Genomic DNA, 24,635 nt, shown 5'->3' on the forward strand with positions numbered 1-24,635 from the left:
GTCTCAATACATCTGTTCTCAAATAAAAACACATAATAACTTGACAGAGTTCTTGAAAATCGGTGGCGTATCGAGACTACATTTAAAACTGGGACTGTCTCCCAAAGATTCAACAAAGAAGGTTTATATATGATTTCTATGTTTGGACAATCTCAGGCTTGAAGTCATACTACAATTTCTTAATTTTTTTTTTTTTTTTTAAGTCTTGATGAAACTAATTCAAGTTTAAAAACCGTTCACACTTTGGTGAAGAAAGGGCATAGGTGGATTAGTAAAATAGCCCCAGATCAATCTTGAGACGGAAAGTGGGTGGTAATGAAGGTACCCCGAGGAGACATTAATCCCTCAAGTTTCAACTCTGACTGATTCTCAACTCTGATTTGTTCGTAAGCAATGACGTAAAATCGGAAAAGTTGTGTGAATTATTTCTCAAGATTGGCTTTATCAATATTGTTCAAACTTAGATGTATGTATAGGTGTACACGAGGGCATCGACTGAAAATTGTAATAGCTCACTCTCACTATTTCCTCCTTCCAAAAAAATTCGTTCAATATTTTGATCTCATCTATACTTATGATGATTACTTTCGAGAAAAAAATAAAAAATAGGTTTTAGATGTCCCTTTAACCTAGAATAACATATCCAAAATTGTACCGCGGGTGCACCATGGTCAAAATTGCCTGCAAAACCGCACTGCACTTGAACGGGGTCAATTTGTTATTATTTTGTATATTTATAGTGAATGAACGGGAAATCACGCTCGAGAAACCCTAAAATTCAGAAAAACTTCACCGGTATGGTTAACAATTCTTAAAACTTCATAATAGTTGAATAGTAAAATACCCAATTTTTGGGTAGGTAAATACAAAAGGGGTAAATGCCCGGGTAAATACTCATTTTTTATTTACCTACCCACTGGGTATTTACCCGACTCACATCTCTACCCACGACCCACTCACAAATCTTGACGCACTTGACTCACTCCACCTTTGCAGGGACGGTTGACGGTTTAAATTTTGTTATCACATATACAAAATACTGTTAATTTCTTCTGCTAAGAACTAGACAAAAAGTTAAAATCAGCATGTGAAATCGTGAGCCAACAGTATAAATAAACTCATATATATATATATATATATATATATATATATATATATATATATATATATATATATATATATATATATATATATATATATATATATATAAATATTGAGTTCTTTTACACAACTATACTTACCATGGGAATCCCCTATCGATGTGCTGTGCCACACTAAATCCAAACATAGAATCGGAATTATCTTCGTACAGTAAGAAATACTTCAAGTCTATATTAAAGCTAAGTACATACGGACACACTGACAATATCAAAGCGACAATTAGGAACATTCGGCTACGCGTATTTTCGTTTCTTGAATATATCATATTCAGACACTTCATTGTTACTAATTTTTTGGTATATTCTTTCCAAACAGAGATTCCGAAATCAAGACACTCACACAATCGTACATGTAAGGAAAAGTGATATTTTAGTTAATTTAGAAGCTATAAAAAAAGTGTTTTTTAAAATTGAAATGTAAGAATATCCCGAATGATATTTTATTATTTATTATTATGTTAAAATGTCCGACTATGCTTTCTCTTTCTGAGTAATATTTTAGTTGTCATAATTTTTATTTTTATTTTGCATTTGCTTTTTCTTTTTAAATATTACACCACATGTGTTTTTCTATACACACACACTCACGCACTCCCATTTATCTGTGTTAGAAGATATCTTTCCACACTTCCTTTTCACTCACAAACTCACACAAAACTCGAGCCTCAAACTTGGGGTTCTCTCTCCACGCTGTTTTCCAAGCAGGAGCGCACGGCGCAAGTCCTGTGTCAAGATTTTTTGGTGTTGCCAAAAATAGTCAGTTAGTATAACCATATACATTCACTACCACATGCGCATGTGGCGCCCTCCTATATACTTTCTGAACACTACCGCTTTGTACACAATAATATACACATATAACACACACATATGAGATGGGGTAAAACAAACGAGGACAGAACAGTGCTACTAGTAGGGGAAAATATATAAACACGAGCACACGCACGGTTACGGTTAAATTAGTAGAGCCTATACAATCTGTCTATCTTTCCGTTGAAAAAAAAATTAACACTATGTTTCAATCAACCTAAACTTGGGAAAGGAGGCTGCGGATTTTCAGTTTCTTGTACTGCACTGTAGATTTTATGTAATATTTATCTCCTTTTCTTAATCATTTTGAGCATTTCGTCGAACTTTCCAATCTTAGTTGTTTCAGCTCTTTCATTGATAATCGCTTTTCCCGCACTGACAAGATCCAATATCCGTTAGCATCCGTAAAATTATCTTTCTGTCCACAAGCCGCATCAACACAAGTAGCGTGTGTTACGTAAAAAAGAAATTTCGTATCTGCTGCAAACACATGCAGAATACTCAAGCCGTCTTTTCTCCGGCTACACTATTTTGCTTCTTATACAGATGGCTTACTGATAATAACATACTTGAAACGCATGCGCAGAACTTAATAAGGTAAAACACTTACTTACCGGTTATATAGTTTGTAGTACGGCTAGTGTTATGGAACAACGATATAAATTTCTCCTACACTAGGAAAGTGGCGACACGCTTAAAGAAATTTCCATATCTCATATTCAAATGATCTCTTCCTACACAAAGAAAGCAATTTTTTTTTCTTATTTTATGGCACGTTAGTTCACATAAAATTTAGAATTTATACAGTGGAAAACGTCATGACATATTAAAATGCATTAAAATTAAATGACAATTGAAAATGGTGCAAGTACGAGGTTTTCAAAACTCATGACTTGGTGTGAGATGATTTCCTCTTTTGTAAAGCAGCATCAATAAGATTGGTATGAACACAATAAAACTGCCAATTTAATTAGCGATGTTGAAATTTTACTAAATCCCAAATACAATTGGTGCATAACCTATGCACTTTTTATTTATTATCATTATCTTACGAGGAACGATAAGAGAAAGTTTTGTTTGCCAACATAGAACACGGATATCCACGGGACGTCCGAGACTGATCCCCAATGGACAACGGGACATCTCGGGATCATCCGAATTTGCTCCCGGGACATCCATAGAACCTCCGCGGGATATCCAGATGTCGGCTAATATAGTGGAAAACGGGATATTCAATGGGACCTCAAAGGGATGTCCACTGGTAAATCATGGGATAATATGGTCCTAAATAGTCCGGCGTGGGATTTCCCTGGAATCTCCTGTCCCATCCGTTACGTCCCGTGGACATCCTACGTGGAAATCCTTTAGGGCGTCCCATGCAAGACGTCCATGGGATGTCTACTAATTGTCCCGATAATCCCGGGAACTATATGGGATAATTGAGATCAAAATGGGACGTCCTGGGGACGCCATGTGCTATGTGGGTGATATTTCGTATTCCTTCCATTCATTATTGAGAAAGTTCTTGAAAGCTGAGGTATAGACCTAAAATAAAGTACCATCAACAATGCACAAAACAAAATAATTTTTAAAATATGTATGACTTGTACAATCTGATTTATTGATCTGGTATGACTTTGGGGAAAATGTTGAAAATTGACTCCTGAAAATGCATTTTCGGTACTTTTGAATGAAAATGGATATTTTTTCGTGCTTGTTTTCCTTCTTTTTCACAGTGGAAAATATGTATTCTTGAATTAGAATATGACAGCATGTAGGGGCGAATCCAGGATATGATCAAGGAAGGGGCTAAACCATATTTTGCAGTTTTATCCAGTGTAAAGCAAGATTGAAGCCCATTTTATCCAGTGTATACCTGAGCGTCAAGGAGGTGGGCTATAAGGGTTATAGCCCCCCCCTTAGATCCGCCACTGACAGCATGCATAACCAGAGACATGTTGCTTAATAAATGTCACTAAAGGTAACAATATTATAATTAGGCTATCAAAGAGCTCTCATTTATGTTTCCTGAACGAAAAGCAATTACTCTATTTAAGTTTTGTACCCAGAATCTTATCTTATTTGATTATTTTTAATAATAAATCCTCCACATAGCATCTATCCATGAGATTTCCCTCGGATTTCAATAGGGTGTATCTCACGGGATTAAAGTTACCCACTAGACGAGACGAAGCAGAATTCTAGTGACCAGACACGAAATTAGACATCACTTTTTCGACACATTTTCGATACGAGACAGCTTTAACTTCTGTCTCGCGGGCATCTCCAGGAGACAAGCTTTAAATGTTCCAAAGTCACCTTGTGATTATCGCATAAAGATCCCAGAAGTGTTCTACAGGAATCGCACAATAGTTCCGTTTCTGGAACACTGGCAAAAAATGGGACATTCTATGGACATCCAAGGGACGTATCTGTGCTGTATGGGGAATCAGAAGCCCCTTACGACTGATCCGAGTGGCCCCAAGTTCAATGCTTGATGGAATACTTGCTTTGAATAAACTTAAGTATTGGTTTGGATCCCACTTCAAGCATCGTCTCGGAAAGAGACATTAAACTTTAATCAATCAATCAATAGTAGTGTTGTCCATGACACTCGAGATATTTCTCGTCTTACCTTCATTGTTGTCTCGAATTTGGTAAAGGTACGAGTCCTGATCCCCAGCTCGTTTTCGAGACGAGACCAGAAATTTTTCGAGACGAGACGAATAGTCAACAGAGATTTAAGCACCTGAAGACCTCCGGATTAGTGGAGTATAAAAACCCAATAGCTGATATAAAAATATGCGTTGTATCAGTTGAAAATTGTACGTTAGTTAAATTGTACGTTAGTTGTAGAATTTTTATACAGGGTAACCCAAAAGTAGGCATACAGTCCCGTACTGTTCAACTCATTGCTTTTTATGTCATTTCTTATTGTAATCCATTAGGTAGATTTACTTTCTTTATTATTTATTCTTAGTGTCTTTTTACTCATACTTTAAGCTCGGAACAGCCGAAGCAAATAAACCAGTAAGCTAGAATGTTATACTTGATCAATGAAGGGGTGTATACCTACTTTTGGCCCACCCTGTATAATGCCGGCACTATAGAAGGAGATTTGCACTCTCTCGTATTTACACGTACGAATAAGTAAACTACATTATCAACTACTATTTGCACAATAGAAAGATTACGTTACAGTTCAGACCGTTGAAGATCTCTCATCAAGGATAAATTAGAAAAAAAAGAAGCAACAACAACAAAAAAGCGTTTGCTATTCGAAATTGTTAGCATGAATCTTTGAAAGGTGGACATTTACGCGTATAATGTTAATAACGTATATCTTGTGTAGGACACCTCTAAATATTAACGTTCTTTACGTGTCGGCGACTCTAAACACGCGTGACTCATTTTCATATGGGCTAGGCTAGATATAACGACATTTTGGCTTCTATTATATTGGGTATCGTAAAATCAATAAAAACCCCAGTAAGGATGGTCAGCTGAGCGTGTTAAATATTATTATTATTATTATTATTATTATTATTATTATTATTATTATTATTATTATTATTATTATTATTATTATTATTAAAAGTTAGCTCTAGTGATGTAGTATAACAACGTTGCCATAACTCTTTCAGATGTTTTGAAGCTTTCTTAGTAATATAAATCAATCAAAATTTAAAAACAAACACGAAAATGTAACTAATTAATAACTGGTAATTGGTCGCTTGGATGCCAAGTGGTGCCAAGTCTAAAATTGAAGTTTTCCAGGAGAGAAATTTGAAGTTCAACTCAACATCCAATATTTATTTTCCGTTATGTTGACAACTATTTTTTTTTTCTGTAAAGGTATCTATCTATAGAAGTGAATAAAAGCATTAATCCACTTTTCTATTTTTGCTCTTAGATCACTTGACATTCAAGCAGTTCAACGGTATTCCTAGACTACTTTGCATCCAAGCGGTCCAACTGTACTTCTAGACCACTTGGCATTCAGGTGGTCCAACTATACTCCTACACCGCTTGGCATCCAAGCTGTCCAACTGTACTTCTAGACCACTGAGTACTTGGAATCCAAGCTAACTGCACTTCTAGACCACTTGGCATCCAAGCGGTCCAACTGTACTCCTAGATCACTTGGCATTCAGTTGCAAGGTTGTGCTAGACGTGGACCTACAGAATCACTGAACTCCCACCGAAAATTGAAACAGTGTCTTCTGCGCCACAGATGCACCAGTCACAAAGGAGCTTTGTGACGATTTAGTTCCAATTTAAGAACTACATTTTTTCTTATTACAAGTAATATGTGTCTGACTGGCAGAAACAATTGAAGGGGTGGATTCCAAAAGAGCCTAAGTCATTTGTTGTCAATTTTGAGATATTGGTTTTAATAAGTCCCATTTCAGCATCTCCGTATATTGAACAGGGTTTCATGCCAAAACTGCATAAATCAAATTAATTGTAGGCAAAAGAAAACAGCTTTTCTTTCTAAAATTGTTCTTAGTCAAGAGTATTTTCTGAAGCTAATTTCTGACTCATGCCTAGAAACACCTATAAAACTCTTACTATAGATGATAATTTCACCATTACATCACGAAAAGTAGACAATTACAATTTTTTTTATATATAGATCACTTTTCTTTCACAGAAATAGAATGATGTAAACACACAAAAAAACTTGTCTCCTGAAAAATTTACTTTTTTGACTTAGGCCCTTTTGGAATTGAGCTCTTCAATTCATACAATTTGCTTCAGCTGAATAAATATTTTTATTTATTATTGGCAACGAACAACATACTTTTTAGCGCCAGAAAAATAAGTTTTTCTCGATTTTCTCAAAAACTACGAATGTGAATTTTCCAATGGTCTCGAAAACTACGCATGGTCTATCAATTGATACCGATATATGTTAAGGATGGGACAAAACCGGTATTATAAAAACCGTTCTCCAAAACCGGTTCGGTTTTTTTTTTTTACCGAAACCAGTTTTTGACAGAAAACCTAACCGATTTTAAAATCGAAACGATGCTGTGGATCCCGTATATCACTAATTTTTAAGATTACAAAAAAAAAAAAAAAAAGTTTTCCTCCATATTCTCAAAAACTACACATGCACCTACATCACTTTGTTCGGCTCTGTAAAATCTATCGATTCGTATACGTCTCACATTTAGCCACATTTTTCTCGTTAACGCAACTAATAGTATAGAATTTAAAAACAACAGAAAGTGTACGGCAGGCCGAAGGCTTGGATGCAACAATTAGTTTAGTACCTCCGCGTAACGTAGCTGCTACCTCTCTTGCCTTCGATGCGAGCGGTCCCAGTTTCGATTCCCGGTGGGGGCACTCGGTCGGAAAAGTGTGAAAAGCCTTCTGAGGCCAGTCAATCCAAATGAGGTTTTCCCGGGTCTTCCTCATTCACACTAGGTAAGTGCCGGGTTGGTACCTAACATATAGGTCCCAGGTCGCTTCCTTCTTTCCCTTTCCCCGGATAGTGCGCTCGCCGAGAGACGTCGTCCATCAAAACATGAAGGGCTAGCTAACATGGCCATAAAAGCCGAAAGCCCAGGAATCTAAATCCTAAATCCTACAACAATTAGTTTACATAAGTATTTAAAATGATTTTTCAGATTTTAGTCCTACAGTACCTGTATTTGCTTTTATATTATACCATAATTTTTAACGAAGGACTCTGGCACTAGGTATGAAGAAAATACTACATAAACTGCTCAACTTCCATTAGGATTTTAGTTTAGAATCGCTGCCCGAAGATACAGTTTTGAATCTCCCATTTTTTCCTTTGAATTCCTAAATTGCGAAACTACTCAGTAACTTGCGCGGGCCTAGGCCCGCTACTTTATCCTTGCAGTAATTATATCGAGCCACAAGATATTCTCCGGAAATGAGTTATTTTAGTTGTCTAAGCACATATCATATTATACCGTAGGTTTAACCATTTATTGAATATCATGAACATGAAAATGTATTTAGGAGTAAATTCGTCGTCTTATAGAAAAATTACAGGGCTGTAATCTTACAAAGGTGCAGGGAAAAATGAAATGAAATGAAATCTTTAAGTTTTACATCCCACGATTATGCCGGTTAGGCTAAAGGAAATGGTGATGATGAGAGATGAGTGAAATGGTGGAATTAAGAAAGTGGGAGGAAATGGGAGAACCCCGAGAAAACCCACGAGCACGGTGTTTGTCCACCACAAAGTCCACACGGCGCGAGCTGGGATCGAACTAGGGACCCCAAGCACCGGAAGTGAACGCTCTACCACTGAGCAGGGATATTGAAGCAACGGACTAATGTAGTCCAAGAAGGTCGGTTATAGTATTTTAAGGAATCGCATACTATACAATGCGTATACAACTAATAAAGATGCTTTTTTGTATTCTCCATTAGAGAGCCTTTCATAAGCGTAAAATACCACGATTATTACTAGTATTACTTATATTACAATAGTAATATAAGTACATTACAATAGCAATATTATTTATATTACAAAGAAATAATGTTAGTATTGTACTTACCATGGATCTGAATGGTTCATATGTAACGCCACACTAAATCCAAATAGCGAGTTGGATGGGCCTTGGTGTAATAAATAGTGCTCCAAGTCTATGTTAAAACTAAGGGCGAAATGAAGTTTTAATAATAATAAAAGATACGTTAGGAACATTGTAGTACACTCTTGTTTCACCCACATCACGTCCAAAAACTTCATTTTCAACAAATGTTATTATGATACAAGTAAATATAAATGTGTCACTGAGATCAAAGCGTACATGGAATGGCGCGCTAACACGAACGGCAGAGTTATGGGATAGTATATTGACTATCCAAATTGGTAGATGCTATTTCCTCTTATAATGTCCAAAACTGTTTTATCTTCCTAGGCACTGCCTTGCATACCATAATTTCAATCATCGGTTGTAGCACAAAAAAATGACATATTAAGATGTTCTAATATTCAATTGTGGTGCATATTATTCACATAGCAACACACACTATTTTTCTGTGGTTTGTGGTTTACGTTTAAATGTTTACAAAGACCAGAAAATTTGAATTTTGACTCTTCACACGCATATATATATATATAACCAAATGTTGAGATTATGAAATCTAACACAAATTCATCTGTTTTCTGAATATATTTTTCACGTCACAAATCACTCAAAAATATGAATAATTAAAAATAGATTTAAATACACTCGCGCAAAAATTGTAAAAGAAAACAAACAAAAAAAAAACTAAATTTATAGTGTATGTCTTTTTTGGCTGTATGAAAATTACACTGCACAAACAGTTGGGAGCGCTCTTCCCAATATAATTTCAATAAACGCACAAAAAAGGGGGAGTGGCACTTTTTATAGAGATATTTTTGATTAATAAATAGTAAGACTTTTCTCTGTTTCAACCATATAAATACATTTACACACGCACACAAATTCGCACTCGTTATCTTGTTTAATTCTTCACGAAATTATCACTCGTATTTTCCCCCGAGTTACGGATTTACTGCGTCGGCGTACGTCCACGCACCCTGCCATCCGCGATGTGAATGTCATTTAAAAATCCTGCCTCCATACCATTCCATTGGCGGTCCGCGTGGTAACTTTCATTGCCGCCACCACACGACCAACACATGTAAGAAGTTTGAACTGGTTGCCAGATGTACAACAATTATTCTTAACATCCGGTTTTCGTTCAAGATGCGAGAGAAACGTTACCGTTAATTTTGTACAAAGAACAATTGTGATTTTAAAGGTTGTCAATCTTTATGTAAAAGCAACACATGTGCTGTAAGTATATCATGTGTCGCACATCCGTTCATAAAATCTTCATTTGAATCTATGCCTGGTGGTTGAAGTTTAGTGTCCCTTTCTAGTACTGAGAGACTTTACGATATGTGAAACCACCGTAGTGCATTTAATTTTGAATGGCTTGAACTAGGAATCAAACGCGGGGCCACATGCACAAGACACGCGCGTTAGCCACTTGACTTTCTGTGCTGTGTCTTTAGGATTAAGTAACTATATAAAGTATAAACAATTTTGTAATTGTACTCTTTATTGAATTTTATAATTATGGAATTTTATACAGTGAAAACTACCTGATTTAAATTCTCAGAGTTTGAGGCTACATGCTGTAAATAATTTCGGTTAACATCAGAGCCGTAGCTAGGGGGTGCCCATGGGAATTCAGCTCTCCTGGGACCAGACCAGTAGCCAGCCCAAAAATGTAAGGGGGGCCCGGCTGAAGTTAGGGCGGGCCGAACCAACCATATTATAGTTCATCATCATATTATAGTTCATTTGCAAGCTTACCGTGAAAATTTTAGGGAGCAGCAAAAATTTAGGGGGGCGCCCCCTAGACCCCCTGGATACGGGCCTGATTGGGATCATCTTAACTCCTTGAAATGTTTAGTTATTATATTTGTTAGTATAAATGGATCGTTCAGACCACTAGAAATTCAAGTCCAATTATCGAAGTTTTAAGAAGATGAGACCTAAAATTTGATTGGTTCGTTTGAATATATGGAAAAGTGAACATTATTTTTTTATATTATAAGCACTATTTACAATATCTAGGCGTGAATCTTTTAGATACTGAAAGGAGCTTCAGATAGAGATCTAAAATATGAAATACATCCAAAATGAGGAAAAGTAAATTTCAATCCTTTGTGTATTGAGCGCTACATATGTATGAATGTAAGGTTAACTCAAGTGAGACCCATAAAAAAATAATCTTGGCCTCTCTTGTCTCAATGTTCTGGTTACGGACAGCGGCGTCATTTCAGATTTTGCTTGGGGAGGGGGGGACGCTAGATGTCAGTAGATTTCCAGGTTTTTCATTGGTATATTATTTTGTGAATTAAAATGTATAGAAATGTCAAACTCAAGGGGTGCAATTGCCCCCCTGGAACCCCAAATGATGTTTCTGCTACGGACCTGGTTAACATTTCAAGTAAGTAATTATAGGAGGGAGTACCTCAGTGAAAGGGAGCAGCAAATTCTAAGTAATGTTACATCATATTGTTAAAATGGGGCGATCTAAATGAGTTCGGTCAATATCCTGTATGCCATATCCCAGTCATTTCCAACGGGATGGTTTGTGACGTCACCATTTGTCGCTCCCATTCTCAGTAAACCACACAGAAAGGAAAAGGAGCGTACGAGAAACCTGGATTGAAAAAGGCCACTAGTGATAGGCAAAGATGTGGCCAATTCCCTCTGAGATTATAAAAGGAGAAATCGATGATAGCCGAACTTCGTTTAATGTAACAGTGCGAAAAGCAAATCTCATGTACAGAGGCTGCTATATGACCTCATACATATGCTAAAAACGTATCTAACGAAAAATGCATCTTATAGTATAGAGAAATATATTCGGAAAGAAAAAAATAAACGCTCCAAAGTTATGTCCTTTAGAGTAAAGGAGGAAGTTGTTAATGAAAATGAATTATTATGTAAGAATTTGTGAAATGAAAATGTGCAAGAAAACGTAAATATCCTGAAAAAACTCATTGATGCGATGTTGTCTACCACAAAACATAGCTTCGAATCGAACAAGGAACCCTTGCATCAGGGCTGAGCGCACTAACGATGAGCCACCATATACCCACTCAATACACTCAAAGAAAATGTTCTTTCTACATACTCAAATTTCGCTTTAACTTGGCTTCATGTATTTTAGTTTATATAATTTTGATTTTACGTTTTATCTATAAACTGTTTTTCACGAAAGATGTTTTGGACTACTGATCGTTTTGCTATAGTGAGCAAAAACATTTTTTTTTTTTTTTTAAGTAGGCTAGTTCCTACTTATTCCGAAAGATACTCTAAAAAAAAAAAAGAAAAAGAAAGAAAGAAAGTGAGAACAAAGATCTTACTCTTTCCTAGTTTGGGGAATTAGTAAAATCAGTTATGTTGCAGTTAGTGTAACTCATTCGAAACACGTGTTTATTCTGGTTCGAGTAATTAAGTATGAGCACCTGGCAACACTGTACGTTGCCCCTGGAAACAAACGAAGAACGCCCAGGCGCTCTAGTTCGTCTGCTACTGATGTTCGTTTCGAATATATCCATACTCGGCAGAAATGAACAAAATACATGACTGGTAATTTTCCTTTTCGCTTCTTAAGATTGAAAAATATGCATCTAATATATTAAACGGTTATAACACGACATACATACGTTTCTTTAATAAGATTAATATACGAGGCGTGACGTCACTTGTTTCGTCATATACTTGCTAAACAAGACTACAGATCAAGTCATCGTAAATGGGCTGACGTAGAGTATGAGATAAAAGAAAAAAAATGTTTGTTGAGCGAACAAGGCGACCGCGTTTGCTCTTCACCGATGGGTTGACCTAATTCAATAAACAATAACAGAATTATAGCCCTTTGACATCAATATTTTAAAGGCGAAAGGTGACAATAGGTGTGTATTTTCTATCGGTCATTCAGTTGGTCCACTTAAATCGTGATTTCAGATGCAATTAGATTGTTTAATTACGGTAAAGTTGAACATGCTGCTAAAGTCAAGAAGTAAGGTTAATAGCGACCTACGCAAAATGTTTCGTATGTCCGTGAAAGCACCAAAGAATTAAAGAAAGTTGCATAACATTTCCTTACATTCACAAAGCTGAGTGTGTGAATGGTCTGTTAAAATTTGATTCTTCGAGCGAGACAATTAGTCTATCCAAACGACTCGATATAGTCTGGGACGGTAACACTTCTGTATGTAATTTATTACAAAGGGCAAAGGTGAGGGAAGGGATATTTTCGGTGAGGGCAGCAACCACAATTTTGAACAAACAACTTTAAACTTCTATGAATCTACTGTAGAAGATAACCTGGTGGCAGATGTCAATAGCCTGGTATCTTTACTGCTCGGGATTTTTTTTTTTTTTTTGTTGTTGTTGTTAGAATGTTAAAACACCCAAGTCGGAGCTATAGCGAAGGATGTCTATCGGGTGATAGTAATCGCCGAAGAATGCCTATCAGGGATGATTGTTCATCAGGAATGAAGTACCTCTTTCGATTTGTTGGTTGCTCTGGAGTTCGTGTGGCTATATGAAACATGGACTTACAATTTGACGTGGAATAAGAACCAAGTGAGCTCCCACTCGGAATCAAACTTGAATCTACCGTATCGAAAGTGCATATTCTAATCATATAGCCAGGAGAAGGCTCTTATTTTGAGTAACACAATGAAACCACAATCGACTTTCTTTTGACTGCACTTGTATATACATTTTTTTTTTTAAAGATGCGCATGTTAAACAGAGGTTCCTACTTGTTCCGAGATACACAAGACAATATAATTGAAACTACAATCAACATTTCGATCTGTTGTTTAAGTATCTATTAGACCCGATTTATTTTTAGTTAGCAGACATTTAGGCATTTTTCTCTCTACAATAATCTAAGAATCACGCACAGATGTTATGGACAATTATATCTTGAATTAACTGTTCAGTTTAACTCCTTTTTAATATTAAAAATGTCAAACGATAATTATATGAAGATTCCTCAGAATTAACAACAATAAGTCCCAAATAGGCTACTCGGAAATTAAAACCTCTGTTATGTCACGTATTTCTGTTCATATTCTCACTAAACCATACAGAAAGAACAAGGAGCAGAAGGAAAGTGCAGATAAAAGACAGTGGTGATAAGGAAAACAAGAGGTAGCCGATAGTTTCGCAACACTGCCGGCGCTTATGTTAGACTTCCAAATTAAGCTATATATAGAAGTTCGCGCGGATATATAAAATCGCATCTACATACATTACATACCACATCCGCAATATGACAATCCGCATCTGCAGATAATAAGGTAACAAATACAGAATTTATTTCTTCTATGTCAATCACGATTTTAAGATAGCTCCTACTATAATAATTGTAAATACCTCTTCTATAATTTCGTGAATCCTATGATATAATATCAATAAAGTTCAAGGCAGATATTCAGTACTAGTCTACATAAAACGTAAAAAAACTTCATACAAACAGAAATAATAATAATAATAATAATAATAATAATAATAATAATAATAATAATAATAATAATAATAATAATAATAATAATAATAATAATAATAATAATAATAATAAATGTACCTACTTACTGAAGAACCTCACACATTTATATTTCTGACAAGAAAATTGTCGAGCTGGTAATACCATATCTGTCAATTAATTTTAGAGCACATCCTTTTAATTTGTTTTTCCTAGCTCATAAGATATAAGTATCTTTGCTCAGAACGCAAAGCTAAAATGGGAGTATTGTAAAAAGAAAACAGAAAAAAGAAAGAAAGAAAAAAGAACGAAATGAAAAGGAAGACACCTTCAGGAAGGAAAATAAACCATTTCATTCAAACTTCCATAAAATTAGATTAGCATGTCATATTTACTGTTATCATTAAATGCAGATTTAAAAAATCAATTTTGGTATCGCGGCGATTCATTTCGAAAAAGTAATCATTTTGTATTACAAAATGTAAATAATCAATATCGTTTATAAGAATCATAAGTAAAATCTTTGTCTTTTCACAGATATACGCATTTTCATCCTCCATCTGCACAGGAACTAAAAATATATCGGCAGAATCTGTAATGATGTGTATAGCCGCGGATATACACATCCATACAGACCTCTAGCTATGCACTGTCCGTCTGTCCGTCCGGTATCAGAGTATCAGAGTAAATACAATAAGAGATATCGAGATACGGTTTTCTGCAATCGATTCAGTGTCCCAAGAATAGATTTCATCTCCTTTATTAACTCTCTATTCAAACCAGAAGTGGTTCAAATAGATCATTACCGGTTTTAGCTTTTATCGTGATACAACGAAAATGGTAACAGACAGCGAGAATAGTTTTTTTTTTCAGACGATTCAGCGACTTAAGAGTCTTCATCCCGGCGAAATTAAAATACCGCTAATTTTACAGTAATTATGTGATATCTTCAAACACATAAAAGATAATCGAAATGTGGAACAAGAGCGCCCTAGACAATATTATTTTACATGAGAAACCGTTATCACGACTCACTTATCTGCTTTCGATTTCGAGCCATTTTAAAAATCGGCATTTATTTTCGCGTTTCTAAACAGCTGAAAACGTAAAGCCACTAGGTAACTTGTGATAACGGTACCTCACGCAAAATAATATTGTCTAGGGCGCTCTGGTTCCATATTTCAATTATCTTTTATCTATTTGAAGATATCACATAATTACTGTAAAATTAGCGGTATTTTAATTTCGCTGGCATGAAGACTCTTAAGGACGTTTCTCTAAGAAAACAAAAAAAAAATGGGTCAAATTTAATATTACTTCCGTTTTCAAAACTGATTTCCGTAGAGTAAAAAATAGTAAGAGACACTGAGGTGATTTTTTTCAATTGATTCAACATCCCAAAAGTAGGTTCTATCTCCTCCTTTAAACATCTTTTCAATTCGAAATTGATTGAAATTGACTATTTCCGGTTTCATCCTTAGAACAAAAGCAGTAGGGCATAGCGACAGTAGTAGAGCCCCTGCCTCTGACACGTGAGATCCTTGGTTCAATCCCCAGTCAAGTAACTTTGTAATGGACAACATTGTGTTCGTGGGTTTTCCTCAGGTTCTTTCGTTTCCTCCCACTTTTTCATTCCACCAATTCTTTTATCATTCACTTGTCTCAATCATCCTTCTCCGTTAGCCTAAAGGACATCATCGTGGAAAGTTAAACTAAATTAGCTCATTCAATTTATTTCAAAGTAAAGCATAGCGAGTAATGGCTGTTTGACATGGATTTCGCGGAATATGTTGTATCTTTGATCTTATTGATCTATTGCAACCAGTAATTATAGATATACAGTGGCGGATCCAAGGGGGGGGGGGGCTATAGAGGCTATAGCCCCCATCTTGACGCTGAGGTATACACTGAAAAAAAATGAGCTTCAATCCTGCTTTACACGGGATAAAACGGCAAAATATGGTTTAGCCCCCTCCCTTGATCATATCCTGGATCCGCCTCTGTATATATACTACTTCAAGTTTTGAGTACTGAATTCCCATAATTCGGAAGTGTACTGTAGTTACCCACTGTGAAATGAAACTCACTTGTTGTTGTTGCTATTATTATTATTATTATTATTATTATTATTATTATTATTATTATTATTATTATTATTATTATTATTATTATTATTATTATTATTATTATTATTATTGTTTTCATCTATGGTAGAAGTATGTATACCTAGTTCGTCTAATGATAAACTCTAAATTCATATTATATATAACTCGGGGTTCGAACATGAAAATCCAAGCAATGAACTATACCGTGGAAGAAATTTCTTTAACAGACCACTGAAAATCATAGCCATGAAGTGTCCCAGCTACTTAGAAACAGACGGAACTGGTATTCAACTCGTAATAATAATAATAATAATAATAATAATACAGTAGAGCGTCGATTATCCGAAGTAATTGGGGGACATGGGTGTTCGGAAAATCGAACTGTACTGTACTGTACTGTACTTCTACAGTCAGTGCCAAACCGACAGAAGTGTGCTGATTGTTGAAACACAGCGACTGGCGGCTTGGCCGGTCACCAGCGCCTTATGAAGGCCCCATTAGAAGCAATGTTCCGCCAGCGGTGGCTCAGTGCGGCGACTACTGTGGGAAACTTGGTTTGGGAGTGAGGGGGATGATGGACGGTAGGGTGGGAGAGTAACAGGTGCGAGCGAGTACACAGTTCGGTTAAGCGGTCGTTCGGTTGACCGACGTTCGGATAATCGACGCTCTACTGTAATAATAATAATAATAATAATAATAATAATAATAATAATAATAATAATAATAATAATAATAATAATAATAATAATAATAAAGATGGAATTTTGCACATCATTATGCTATCTAAATTAAACGCGGATTCGAGTAAGCCGAAGAAATTTTTACCATTGCAAGAACCCATAACAATATACACTTAGTGGTAGTTTCTACCATAGAGGGAGTTAGTTGACTGCTATCCTTGGCATAGCTTCTTCCATCTCGTGACAGTCACTAAAACTACTTGAAGAATTACCTGGCCTTTATTCTTTGAATTCATTCATTCATTCATTCATTCATTCATTCATTCTTCTTCGTCTTCGTCTTCGTCTTCTTCTTATTATTATTATAATTATTATTATTATTATTTTAGTTAAACGTCCCACAATTATGCACCAAGGCTAAGGGAGACAGTGATAATGAGATGGATGGTATTGGTGGAAAGAATACTGTATACCGGGAGAAACCGGATGGACACCAAAAAAATCTATGAACACGGTGTTTGTTCACTAAGTCGACTTGACCACTTGGTGAGAGCTGGGAACGAACCAGGGACCCCACATTAAACTTCATTCATATCTGAAGGTATAATTCATCATCGAGATGTGAAAGGAAATAAAATAATGTCCAACGTTTATGCCCTTTAAATTAAAAAAAGAGAGACGATTAATGAAAGATAATGATTACTATATAATTGTGGTGGATTGATAATGTAGGAGAAAAGGGAAAACCCTAAGAAAACTTACAGACATGATGTTATTGACACAAATTCAAATGGCCTGGGAACGAACTGGTACCGCTAGCACCCAAACTAAACGTTCTACGAAAGTCACCGACAATTAAAATGAAATTTTTGGTTTAAAGTCCCAAGCATGCCATTTCATGCTTAAAAAAAAAAAAAAAAAAGGATTTAATGAAAACGAGTGGTTATGAAATATTTACTGGAATGAAAATGTACAGGGTAAAGTGAGAACTCCGAGAAAAACCAGAGACGCGATGTTGTCCAGCACAAGCACATGTAGGTGGGTATCAAACCAGGGACTCCTTGCACCAGAAGTGAGCGCTCTATCACAAAAACACCGTCCCCTCCATATTCATCTGCTGATGTGATTCATCATCGATATGATGAAATGAAATTTCTAGAAAATGACTTTCCACGATTATGTCCTTTAGGCTAAAAAAAAAAAAAAAATGGATTAAGTAGCTTGTTGGAAATATGAATACAGAGGCAACGTGAAAATCAAAGGACACGATGTTTTCCATCATAAACTCACAGGGCCTGGGATCGATTCAAGGGCCACTCGCACCAGAGGATCATCGATATTTGATTACCATGAGTAAAAGTTTGCCTTTGATATATCTATATGTATACAGAGGCTGATTCAAGGGGGGGCTATAGCTCCCTTTGACACTCAGGTATATACTGGATAAAATGGGATTCAATCCTGCTTTACATTGGATAAAACTGTAAACTATGGTTTAGCCCCTCCCTTGATCATATCCTGGATCCGCTACTATGTATATATATATGATAAAAGAAAAATGTACATTTTTCTATTATTATACTAAATAAATCTAATCCAGCCTAGATAATAATGTTCTACAAGTGGTAGAAAAGTTAATTAATATAAATTGTGCATTCTGATTATCTTCTAACCTACTGAATTAATTATGGTAGTTCTATCTCTTGCCAGAACTGTCAATTTAACATGGGAAGTTTTATGTTACAAGATTTTGTTTGTTTAGAAATTCCCCGGAACCATTTTCTAGATGTGGCTTTTGTGCATCGTCCTTCATTTTCTTTGATATATACGACCATCCCTGGCAGCAGAGATAGTTCGCGAACAGCCACTGTTAGCCCTACTTTGTAATTGAGTGCTTTGCTGACCAACTCAATTGCCAACGTAGTCCTTACGAAAGACGTAAGATTGCAATGGGATTGCGAGATCGAAAACTGTTGGATAAATGGCGACAAATTCTTAGTTGGCCAACATACTCTTTAAACTACGTTGGTCCAACGTATTTTTAACTGACTTAAAAAAAAAAAGAAGAAGGAGATCCTCAGTTTCATCTATATGTAGGCCTATGTATGTTTGTATGTAGGTTTGTTCGCGATTATAGCGAAAACCGCTGGTCATATTTCGATGCGGTTTTCATTAATTGAATATGCTATCCTCAGAAAAGGTTTTTACTTATAAATTATTCGAAACATTTTGATAATTAATTAATTATTTAAAAAATCAAATAATTCCTGCAGTACCTGCAAAGTAATGCAAATTTCATATCAAAGGATTAAAACATCTTTGAATCCAACTTTCTCCAAACGGTTTAACACTTTTTGTTGATGGGTGTTTAAATCATTTTCGATTTCGTGATTTCTTATATGCCGACCTTGATCGGCTTCTAACAGAATATCAATCACTTTTCATGATTAGTCACCCACTGCGTGAAGCATCTTGTATATCGAAAATGGAGAATAAATAAACTTAAGAGAGAAATAACTGACTTTGAAAACACCCGTGCTAAAGCCTATGACAAACATCTTGGCATTTCAGCTAAACGAATAAAATGCAAGCTTTGACGCGACGTTGCCAAGTGGTAAAGGGGTATGGCTATTGCTAAGCAGACGAACTACAGCACGGTCAGGTGGCAGGGGATAGACGTGGATGTGTACAAAATAAAAGTGGCAATTCAGCAGCCCTCTCATTTGCTGGCAGCATTTAAAGGGAACTTGGAGCGCCGCCTTCAAATACTAAGATGTTTGTCACGCCGTTTAGATTCTACAGTTCCTTAATGTTGGTTAAAGTGCATGGAAAGCAAATGTATACAATAGAATGTCCAGTGAACTAATCCAGGTTCGATTCTCAGTGGGACCTCTTTCGAGCTTAAGCTATAAATCTATTACGTCTTTATGATTTCGTGCTGAAAAAGAAAACTCAACAACCAATGAATCCAATGAAATACACGATATATAATTTTGCTATGGTAAAAATTAAAACAAAACAACTGTTTCAAACAAATAGTGGTTCTTTTATGATATTCGTTGTTTTCCCCCTGTGATTTAATGTTTCAATTACGGATCCAATTTGTTCTATTTGAATAATGTAACATATGAATAATCTACATACTGGCTTCCTTGCAAATATACATAAAAAGAACGAAAAAAAAATAGTACGCCATTAAGATTAATGAAGAGCAGAAATAGAATTGTATAAATGACCAACAATTTGTCTTCCCTTTGGTATGTTTTTCATTTCGATTTCTTTCTCCAGTGTATACTTTTTTTTTTTTTTTTTTTTTTTAGTGAACTCCTGCAGTGTTGGTATAAAATTAAACATGATTGAACCATACAATTAATTGTACTAATACAAAAAGTAATCCAGGTGGGGTCTGTTATTGTTATTTCAACTATCAGGTGACTAGAACGGAACTTCGCTAATCAAATGAGTGAATGATTTCTTTTGCTGCTTCACTGTGGGTGACAAGTATCGTTACTTCCATGTGATTAATTTGCTGTGAACTGAGAATATCTTATTCCCAGCTGACACGTGTACATGTTAATGTTTTGATCATGCTAGCTTATGCAGCGCAACTATTGATCGGATACAAATGCAAATGATATTGCGAATGTCATGTCTAATATCGGGTTGATACATCGCTGTAGACGCATATTTTTTTTATTCACGCTCGATCCTAGCAAGAGGAACTAAATGCATGGTTCTGATTGGTTGGAGTTATCCATTTGTCGCCACTTAACATATATATAGCAGAAAGCAAACGTCAGATATTATTGGTCCTCGTGACCGAGCGTGCCACGGAAATTATGTTTATTTTTTATTTAATTTTCATAATACTTTTTCCATTAAAATAAGATTAAACAATGCCCATTTTCGCTTGTATGTAATATATAATGCTTAAATTTTGCACACACAACTTTATTGATAAAAAAAAAAGTGATGTACTTACGTTACGAAATATAGCTGAGCGAGCGTCAGCAAGCGAAGGGAGTTAGAAGCCCCGCAGGACTCGTTTTCTTCCACCTTGACCCCCATGATAATACGTCCCACTCGGGCCCTCGGTCGAAAAAGTGTAACAGCTTTTTCAGACCAGCCATCTTGAGTGAAGTTTTTGCTGGGTTTCCTTCACTCACAGCAGGCAAATGCCGGAATGGTACTAACATAATGGTTCCCAGGCCTGGGGGCGCGGTGGTTCAATGGTAGAGCATTCACCTCTGGTGCTTGGGATCCCGGGTTCGATCCCAGCCCCCGGCAAGTGAACTTTGTGGTTGACAAACACCGTGTGCGTGGGTTTCCTCGGGGTTCTCTCGTTCCCTCCCACTTTCTTCATTCCACCATTTCATTCATTACTCATCATCACCGTCTCCTTTAGCCTAACCGGCTAAAATCGTGGGACGTAAAACTCAAAGATTTCATTTCATATTTTTTCCCAGGCCACTTCCTTCCTTTCTCCATCCTTTCTTCCTTCCCTTTCATCGATAGTGTGCTCACCCAGGGTCATACCTTATATAACTGGCTAAATGACCTTAGATGCCGACAGCCCAGAAATCTCAATCCTAAATCTCAACGGCACACTCGGCTGGTCCAACTTCAATGTAAATGTAACCTCATCTGCTTCCTTGTGACCAACTTAAAACAGGTGGCTAGGGTCAAGCACGAAACAAACATGCGCTGTAGACAGAGGCGTCCATGAAGAAGAACCATGGCGCAAAATGTGCCGTCAAAAATAATTTTGGAAGGGAGTTGAAAAGTTAAGGGGAAACAATATATATGTTCTAAAAATGGCGTCTACGGATTACAGAGGACTATTCTACAAATCAAAATAAAGCGAGAAATATATTTAATTGTATACATTTTGGGTCATCGTCTGGAGACGGGAATTGCACAATGTGGCAACATCGCAAATAAAGAACCGTATAATTAATTAATTAATTGTACTAGAACTAAGTTATAGCAGCAAATAAGAGACTATATGAGAAGTAATGAGTTGAAGAGGTGAGCAAAAACATGATCAATATGTTCGCCTGAGCCGCTCATATACAGTGAAACCTCCCTTAACGGACACCTCTATAATACGGACCCTTTTACAGACACTCTCAGATACGGACGCGGACAGTCGTTTTTCCCACAAACGTTTCAATAACCTCTTTATAACGGACAGGAATTATTCCCGGTTCTGCGATATATTACAGTAGACAGAAAAGTCTTTTCCCTACAAGTGTATCTATCATGAATCTAGACTTGGTGAACCATCTAACAGAACAGTTTTAAGTTGAACCTGATTTTTTTTTCTGGCCGCAATAAACTGCTTTCAGGTGGAAATAATAGAAAACCTTCAATAAGCAATAACACTCATGCAGGGTCAGTCGTATAACAAATATTTCTATGCGAAAGATCTTCCCTTCCTTAACAAGTTTAGTCCTTTTTCCTCTTGGCCTTGCATCTTTCCCGACAATTTCATAGATAACAAAACAAACATTTCCCATGTAGGAAAACATCCAAACATGTTTGGCATATTATTCTCCATCAGTTGAAGAAATGATGCAGTGCAAAATAGAGAATGCTGTATTATTTAACAGAAATGAATTTCTTTTTCATCCCTCCTAGTATTTCAAACACGTACTAATAGGGTATTTTCATACTGAATTTTACGTATTTACGCTCATACATAATGTAATTACTGTATATTACTGCATACAGTTACCGTTGTGAGAAATTAAATTTCTGTTACCTCTCTGAAACAGATACCTCTCACTAACGGACTAAAAATTCATGTCCCATTGGTGTCCGTTATTCAGAGGTTACACTGTACATAAAAGCGTAAATCTACTAACTGATTCACTGATTCACTCACCAACAGATTCGAAACTACAAGTATTCGTAGATGTCCTTAAGAAAATTTCCCTCCACCGACACACAATTTTCCCTTTTCTTATAAAATTTTCTTTAGTTTATTGAGTGTCCAATTCCTATGACAAAAGGTATGTGATAAATATCAATTTAGCTATATTTACCCTTTCGGACCCAGGTGGCCAAAGTGGCACACACTGGTGTGTCACTTTTTAAATCCGCTCCTGTGTGGACGTTAAGATATCGGGATATATTTTATTTATTTCCGGCTAAATATGATTGGACCATAGTTTATCATATTAGTTTCCTTTTCTTCTGGGTATCGAATTTCCTTCTCAAATTTCAATCCAAAGTCAAAAAATCGAGAATTTTCGAATTTTGAGTTTTCTTTTTTTCTTTTCTCCTTGCAGCTTCCTTCGTTCTAGAGACAGATCTCCTTAAGACTTGTCAGGTATTAAAAGTTATTATTGACATCAATTGGACGGGCCCGCGCACAGTGTTGCCAACTAAGGAATTAAATTTTTCCTAAAGTTGGGCAAAAAATTCGAAATTTTCGACATTTTTGTTTATAAATCCGTACCTATACGTCCGAGCGCAAGTTAACTTACACCCGTCGAACATTGGTCCTCACTGAACAAAAGCGGGTACATATCCTTACAATGGGGGTAATTAGGGGACGCACGAAAAATTAGGTTCTAACCCTTATTTTTTCTAGTTTTCCGTACTTTTCTCTTTACTGTAATTATTTTTTTAAAATTAGAAGCTTTGTTTCTTAAGTATCGCCATGATACTTTTAGCATATATTAGTGGTATAGCAATGTTTATCTTACGATAGTTTGTGTCTGTCTGGTGGCAGTGTTTCCATCCAAAAATAATTCCTAATTTTAGGAGAAGATTTTGGAAAAATTTCCCTTTTGTCTCTATTATTTTCCTCTTGTTGGCCACAGTTGAACACACGTGCCACTGTCTAAAAGCCTCGTCAACACACTATAAAAGGTTTCAGCAGGATAATTAGGGAAAGTACAGTTAAGATTAATAATAAACCATGTTCTATAAATGGGAAGAAAATGATGAATTTCAGAAGTAGAATGGGACATTTTTGTTAATTTCATGCTTACTTTGTTAGATATCGGCATGATACTTGTAGGATATATTAGTACAGTATCAAGGTTTATTTTCAAATAGTTTGCGTCTGTCTAGTGGCAGCGTCTCCAGCAAAAAAAAAAAAAAAAATCAATTCCCAATTTTAGGTGAAAAATTCGGAAAATTTCCCTTTTTCCCTCTTCCTGGTTACATTGGAACAAATGTATCATAGCTGACAGCCTCCTCGTTGGACTACAGAACACACCATAAAAAGTTTTACTAGAATAAATATGGAAGCTGTAGCCCAGGCATATCCCTTGAGTTTTGCTTCTGAGGCGTAAAAAGCGTCAAAATTTCATATGTATGATGACAGCGAATTTTGTCTTTCTCTCTTCATATGGCAGCCAGCTTTTCACTGTATCTTGTAAACACACCAAAGATTGACTTGGACCCATGTGGCAACAGTAGTGCCAGCCTGAAAAAATTTAGAAATTCGGTTAGGGATTTTTTGTAAATTTTCACCCCTATATTTTCCTCAATTATTTATCTCCCGTTGCAACACTGCAATTTAACTTACATAAAAATAATAGGCACGTTCCTCTTCGTAAAAACAAGGTCTTAACCATATCAATCGGGTAAGTAGATTTTGAGCAATCAGTCACTAACTGAAAAAATATGAAAACGCCAAAAATGACCTGGGTCCGAAAGGGTTAAAGGAAATGCCAACCACATTGAAGGGGAAAAAACAAGGAATGTCCATGTGCTTTATCGGGTGCTTTGTCCTATCTGTTGGTGACATGGTGACTCTTGGTACTACTTGACTGTATATGCCACGCATGCGTAGATGTAGAAATATCCATGTAAAAAGGAGC

The 24,635-nt window shown here is 36.1% G+C and overlaps 1 protein-coding gene across 4 annotated transcripts in view; it reads right to left on the reverse strand.

Annotated features, from left to right (window-relative positions):
- Nucleotides 1-9,573, reverse strand: part of if (integrin subunit alpha inflated) — a 284,835-nt gene extending 275,262 nt beyond the window's left edge. Inside the window, exon 1 of one of the 4 annotated variants that reach the window (XM_081739749.1) lies at nucleotides 8,513-9,573. In XM_081739749.1, coding sequence (XP_081595875.1) covers nucleotides 8,513-8,706 — 194 coding nt within the window. In that variant the 5' untranslated portion in view covers nucleotides 8,707-9,573. Of the gene's footprint in view, nucleotides 1-1,241; nucleotides 2,232-8,512 lie in introns of those variants that run through there. The other 3 variants (XM_081739747.1, XM_081739746.1, XM_081739750.1) reach the window with 3 other exon arrangements.
- Nucleotides 9,574-24,635: the final 15,062 nt, after the last annotated feature.

The sequence above is a fragment of the Thermobia domestica genome, chromosome 15 (genome assembly GCF_964235325.1).
Source record: "Thermobia domestica chromosome 15, izTheDome1.hap1.1, whole genome shotgun sequence".
Classification (NCBI taxonomy): Eukaryota; Metazoa; Arthropoda; class Insecta; order Zygentoma; family Lepismatidae; genus Thermobia; species Thermobia domestica.